Source organism: Pecten maximus, chromosome 17 (genome assembly GCF_902652985.1).
Source record: "Pecten maximus chromosome 17, xPecMax1.1, whole genome shotgun sequence".
Classification (NCBI taxonomy): domain Eukaryota; kingdom Metazoa; phylum Mollusca; class Bivalvia; order Pectinida; family Pectinidae; genus Pecten; species Pecten maximus.
This window is the reverse complement of record NC_047031.1, coordinates 22,790,105-22,797,038: the sequence shown is the minus strand read 5'-3', so window position 1 is coordinate 22,797,038 and position 6,934 is coordinate 22,790,105. Positions and strand designations below refer to the sequence as shown.

The 6,934-nt window shown below is 40.4% G+C and overlaps 1 protein-coding gene across 1 annotated transcript; it reads right to left on the bottom strand.

Annotated features, from left to right (window-relative positions):
- Window positions 1-1,711: 1,711 nt before the first annotated feature.
- LOC117315226 (GATA zinc finger domain-containing protein 14-like) lies at window positions 1,712-5,806 on the bottom strand. Its single transcript, XM_033869371.1, has one exon. The coding sequence runs from the start codon at window positions 5,804-5,806 to the stop codon at window positions 1,712-1,714; it is 4,095 nt and encodes a 1,364-aa protein (XP_033725262.1).
- Window positions 5,807-6,934: the final 1,128 nt, after the last annotated feature.

Sequence of the window (6,934 nt, the reverse complement as noted above, 5' to 3'; positions counted from 1 at the left end):
TTCTATACCATCATTATGAACATCCAGTTATACGATTGCAGAAGCAGAGTGTGTGTTTTAGGAGACTGCGGTATATTCTGCTTGTGCTAGAACGGCACTGAAACCGAATTTATAGTGCTATCCCACTGACTCAAGTCATCCAGGACATCTGACATGGTCACATTATTCTGCTAACGGGCAAACCAGTTTTCCCACTCCCAAAATTATGAGCAATAAGCAGAAGTAGCAATATCAAGCGACGAGACATCCAAACGAGGTCAAGCAAGATAATATGGATAAAAATATTGTAAACTAAGGGGAAAGGCAACAAAGAATATAATCTGTCGGGAAATGTCAGAAGAGTCAGTGATTTTCCTTATCAGCAGAGCAACCTTCACTGGTAAATGTGGATGAAAATGATGATATAGTTTCTGCATGCGTTTTCATATCAAATATATAAGAAATAAACTCAATAAAATGATACATTTATTTTTAGGTTAATTTACAACACTGTCACTGGTATACTATTATATAACATGGGATTGTTTTGAAACATACTTTTAGGGACGTTAACAGCTGTTGATGTATCTATATATTTATATATAGAACGAGGATGAGCTACGGAAATTTCTGGCTAGGCGATTGGGTGCTGTCCAATCAGGGCACGAGTCATAAAGTATTCCTACGTCATTTGTTTTGTTTTATATATGTATTTACAACACAATGTTAACATATTGTATTTACACAATATTTACACAATATATACAACGCATTATGGTATGTACAATGTTCTGTAATAAGGGAAGATTTAGGAAAATTACATACTTCAACAAGCTAAGTGTTCACGCTTATTATTTTACTGATACAAAGACTTTATTGAAATAACACCATCGAGATGAATGCTGAGGAAAAAAAGAATTAAATATATGATTCAATAGCAACATATTAAAACATTCACGAAAAAAATAATGATATTATACTTGGCCATCGAAAATTAAAAACCTGTCGCCATGGTGATGTATACTGCCACGACAACAATTGTCTTATCTAATGCTGACGTAAGAAACTACGTTACTTAATATGATTCATGCAAAACGAATCACATCCATCATTCTGCATCTGTATAAAGTATGCAAAACTGTCCTCGACATCCAGCTTGCATACGATATCACCTCAAATTAGTGTATCGTCGGCATATTAGGGGTAGTCATTTTAATACTACTGTACACAAACATCTTTTTGCGTACTATTTTAACGCATAACCTAATCTGAACCGATTGGCGATTAGATCAATAGGATCACCAACAATACTCGCCTTAGAAAAACCATTTAAAATAAACTAAAGCAAGTGCTGACATAATTCAGCACAACATCCTATTGTTAACGTACATAATAGGAAGTACTCAATTGCTAGCACAAAATCGAATTAAAAAAAGATAGGCGAAAGATGAATTAGCGCAACACTAATGATCGTCATAGAAATCAATGTAGATACACTACAATGAACGCAATGATAATTGAATGCTTCAAGCGTGAAAACGCTAACATATGATTACCGCTCAAAAAGGTGTGTTTAAGGTGTTCAGTAGTTGAATCCTATGAGAGACTCTAAACACGAAACGATAAGTATAGTTGATTAATGTATTGAAAATTGCGTTTGAAAGGATATTGAATAAATGGGACAAACAGTAATGTTTCTAAAAATGAAGTCTTTTAAATAAATAAAAGAAAACTATAGACTAGAACTAGCCAAATTATTCGATGTCACTTTGAAGATATGTAGGATTTCATCTGGCGATAAGCCAGCGTCTAACATCGTTTTAACTTTTGCGTGTAGGCTTGATTTATCCAGACTTGACTTGTTTGTTTCGCCACTGGGACTAGCGATGTCGACAAAAGTGGCACTTGTTTGGGCCTTTATATTTTGGACAGAATGACTCGGCTGGTCTGGCTGTTGCTGTCCCTGTTGTTGTAGTGTAGAGAGGACACCAGATTCCCCGTTTGTACTAGCTCCAACTTGCTGTCCTGACTCACTTTTTAGCATATGTTGACTTTTCGATATTTGATTTTGCGTAAATTGTTGATGTTGATCATTTGCTATCTGCTGGCTGTTCATGTGTTCATTGCTGTGAGATTGGCCATTCAAGGTCTGCTGAACATGTTGATTGCTTTGTGATTGGCTATTCACGGTCTGCTGAACATGTGGATTGTTATCTAGTGGTTGAATGGCGTTTTTTTGCTGATCAGTTACGATCTGCTGTCTGTTTTGTTGGATATTTAATTGATAATTGCTGTTTAAGGCCTGAAGATTGTTGTTTAATGGATCATTCGAGATATGCAAACTATTAAGCTGCTGGTTGTCAACTTGTTGATTCTTTAATTGACTATCCATGGTCTGCAGATCGTTGTTTAAATGATTATGCATGTTATGTTCATTGGTGTTTAATTGGATGCCCTCGGTCTGAAGATTGTTGTTTAATTGGTTATTCACGGTCTGAAAATTGTTGTGTAATTGACTGTTAACGGTCTGAAAATCGTTGTTTAATTGACCGTTCCCCGTCTGAAAATTGTTGGTTGATTGACTGTTTCCAGTCTGAATATTGTTGCTTCCTTGGCTATCCACGGGCTGAAGATTGTTGTTTAATTGACTGTTCACGGTCTGTAAATCGTTGTGTAATTGACCGTTCCCCGTCTGAAAATTGTTGGTTGATTGACTGTTTCCAGTCTGAAGATTGTTGCTTCCATGGCTATCCACGGGCTGAAGATTATTGTTTAATTGACTGTTCACGGGCTGAAAATCGTTGTGTAATTGACCGTTCCCCGTCTGAAGATTGTTGTTTAATTGACTGTTCACGGTCTGAAAATCGTTGTTTAATTGACCGTTCACAGTCTGAAAATCGTTGTTTAAATGACTGTTCACGGTCTGAAATTCGTTGTTTAAATGACTGTTCACAGACGGAAGATTGTTATTTAATTGACTATTAACGGACTGAAGATTGTTGTTTAATTGAATATTAACTGTCTGAAAATCGTTGTGTAATTGACCGTTCCCCGTCTGAAAATCGTTGTTTAATTGACTGTTCACGGTCTGAAAATTGTTGTTTAATTGACCGTTCCCCGTCTGAAAATTGTTGGTTGATTGACTGTTTCCAGTCTGAAGATTGTTGCTTCCTTGGCTATCCACGAGCTGAAGGTTGTTGTTTAATTGACTGTTCACGGTCTGAAAATCGTTGTTTAATTGACTGTTCACGGTCTGAAGATTGTTATTTAATTGACTGTTTCCGGTCTGATGATTATTTACTTGTTGAAACTCTGCGTTCTGGTTACTGTTTTGTTGACCGCTATTTTGCTGTTGGCTATTAAAGTCTAGGCCGTTGGTTACTTGACTATTCGGAGAATGTTGATTATTCACCTGATTGTTGCTATGTTGTCCATGCATATTTACAAAGGTCATGGCATTTGTGGACGGTAAACTATTGCTTACAGCGTCTATCTGTGTTTCGTGGACAGGTTGTACTGCATTAGCAATATGAAGATTCTTACCTAGGTCACCTTGGTTATTGATTACATTTAGGCGTTGGCTATCTATTATAAATTGATTGCTGGTCACTTGTGGACCTGTTTTACCGATTTCATTCTGGCTGATTATTTGGTGTCCTCTCTGTGCATGCGCTACCGGTCCAACTGCCATTTCTATGGGATCTGCTGCTGGTTGGAAGTTTTGATTTCCAGCCATGTTGTTTGTACCTGTTGTTTGTATTTCAAGGTTAGTTGATTGAGAACGTTGGTTGAGTGTGACATGACCGTTGTTTTGTGAGTTTGGTACGGTTGACTGACCAGCTACATGAGGATTCGTTATTGCATCAAATATTGATGAAGGTGCAGACCTTTGTTGTGGACTGCTTTGCTCCTTTAGGTACGCTTGCGATAACACTGTTAAAGATTGCCCTCTTGGTTGTTCTGGCGTTTGAAAGGTTGCCTCCATCATCGACGAATGACCGATATGACCAGTTTGTTGGTTTAATGACGACGAAAGACCCGGCATATGAGGTTGTTCACCAGAAATAGTTTGACCGCCAAACATCAATGGGTCGTGACTGCGTGTGGCTAGAACTGTATGGGATGGAGTGTTTCCATTCTGCGAGGACGTGGCGGAAACCTGGACTGAGATGGAACCGATGTTATTTGAATTTGAGCCACCTACAGTATGTGCTGAAATCGGTCCTAAATCCTGTGAAGTCATGGCTGTACCTGGTATATTATTACTTTGTCCACCAGTTGACGCAGAGAGAGTTTCAATGTTGGCTTTGTGGTTATTCTTATTGAACATGGCATCAAATATGGCTTGTGCTGGATCTTGGCTACTGGTGGATGATCCGGTGGTGACCGTTTGTACTGTTTCATGGCGTGTTTTTGTAGCAGGCACCGCTGCTATATTGAACCCCTGTGGTCCATTAGAAGACCAATGCGATCTCATGTCATGCCATTGGTTAGATACAGAAGGGCCTGAAACCATATTAGATTGCTGGTTTTGATTATTTATTTTTGGTTCACTAGCAAATACCGGCACTAATTCCCCTGTAGCTCTTATCTGAGAAATAGCATTTTGAGTCCTAGAGCCCTGGTTCCATGCATTTCCTGTCCAGGAATTGCTCTGTGCGTTTGACTGGCTCGCGAAAACAGGTTCCATCGTTCTTGTTCCTGTGACTGGGTGCAGGAATGCGTTCTGGCCATTGTTAGTTGTAGTACCCCCACTAACTTGTATGGGTTGAAGGATACCACTGCCAGTAGTCGCTGACTGTCCGTTGTTCTGATTAATCATGGCGCTTGGTGGTGCCTGGTAGGCAATGGGTTCTTGGTTTGTGGTATTTGCAGTGCTGGCCGACACCAGCTGGTGAAGTATGGACAAGTCATGTGTGTTTGTTTTAACGATGGTATCTGGCGAGGAAGTAACTTGGGGCGCCAGATACACTGGGCTTAGTATAGGTGGTGAAGTTGTCTGACCAATAGTTGGTATTGGTGGAGGAGTTCGTTTGTCTGTCTGATGATTTGCTGACATTGAACCTTGATTTCCAGCTGCCTGAACTCGTTCTGCATTACTTGTCTGACCTTTTTGTCCAGAAATACCTTGTTGAATCATAGATAAATGACTAGCCATTGCTGACTGGCCCGGACTCTGCGGTTGCTGATAGAACCCATGTTCTGTTTTACTATTTTTCTGAGATGACGACTGCACTTGAGCAATGGAATTGATGCGCGCGTTATGTTGCACACCGTTGGATGTAGCGACATTTCCTGTAGTTTGTGAGTTTCTATCTGGAACTTTTTCAATAGGCTGGCCAGTAAAAGGTTGTGCCACAAACTCTAGTAAACTCGGTGACGGCAAAGGACGCGGCGATTGCAAGTTAACAGCTGGTTTAGTTGGGTTCACATGACTATTCTTTCCACTATTCTGTGCCGGTGGTACAGTATTTACGAAATCGAAACTACTTGAAGCGAGTTGGTTTTGATTCGGAACATTCTGGAAAACGCGGGAGCTGATCGATTGTTGTGTTTCAGATTGAAAAGGTGCATTGTTAACTTGTGACCGTGAGAAATGTTGTTGAGGAGGAAACTGGCCGCCTGAGGTAAACTGGAACATGTGCTGCATGCCCCCGGTGGGGGCATGGTTTCGCATTGAATTGGCCATAGCATTGTCAATAAGTTTGTTGTTTACTTCTGCATGTAACTTTATTTTACCACGCTTTACAGCTCGTGTCGGGCTACTGGCCTGATTCTGTGACACAGTTACCTCTAAAGCGTGTGATTGTTGCGACTGAGCATGCATTTGATTTTGATGTTGTTGATTATGTTGATTTACTGCATCCACTTTTGTTTCCTGAACAGCATGCTGTTGGATCTGCTGACCTATGGGCTGTACTGTCTGCTGATGACTTTGTTGTAGATGGTGTTGTTTTTGAGGTTCTTGCTTTTGCTCTTGTTGGTGGTGCTGTTGATGTTGTCCATGTTGTTGGTGTTGATGTCCCTGCTGTTGGAATTGTTGCTGTTGTCCATGTTGTTGCTGTTGATGTTGTCCGTTATGTTGTTGTTGTCCTTGCTGTTGTAATTGTTTCTGTTGATGTTGTCCATGCTGTTGATGTTGTCCATGCTGTTGGTGTTGTCCGTGCTGTTGGTGTTGTTGCTGTTGATGTCCGTTCTGTTGTTGTTGTTGATATCCTTGCTGTTGGAGTTTTTGGTTTTGTTGCTGTTGATGTTGTTCGTGCCGTTGATGTTGTCCGTGCTGTTGGTGTTGTTGCTGTTGTCCTTGTTGTTGGAGTTGTTGTTGTTGCTGTTTATGTTGTCCGTGCTGTTGATGTTGTTGCTGTTGGTGTTGTCCATGCTGTTGGTGTTGATGTTGTCCTTTCTGTTGTTGTTGATGTCCTTGCTGCTGGAGTTGTTGGTGTTGTTGTTGTCCCTGCTGTTGATGTTGTTGTTGTTGTTGCTGTTGATGTTGTGCGTGCTGTTGATGATGTTGCTGGTGTAATTGCCGTTGCTGATGACCTTGCTCTTGGTTATTACTTTGTTGTGCTGTGTTGGTTTGATGATGGTCCCTTGTGCTGTGTATTCTGCTTTTGTAGCCATTGCATGTGTCGACTGTGATGGCTCGATAGATGCAAATTTTCCAAAGGTTTAGTTATTCGATGTTGTTGAACCTGATGAATTTGTGGAATCCCTTGAGTTTGGAATACTTGTTGCTTTTGTTGCCAAGAACTTGGAAGCACCACTTCGGTGTTCTGCATTTGTTGATGCTGGGACTGGTGTTGCTTTGTTTGTTGGTGTTTATCAGCTTGATGTTTTTGTGAATGGCCCATATGTGGTTGCGATATAGACATTGCTGCTTCTTGATGAGGTAAGTTCGCATTCAACTGTATATTTTCGGCCCTCTGAAATGCCATGGACCCTTGGTTATGATTTG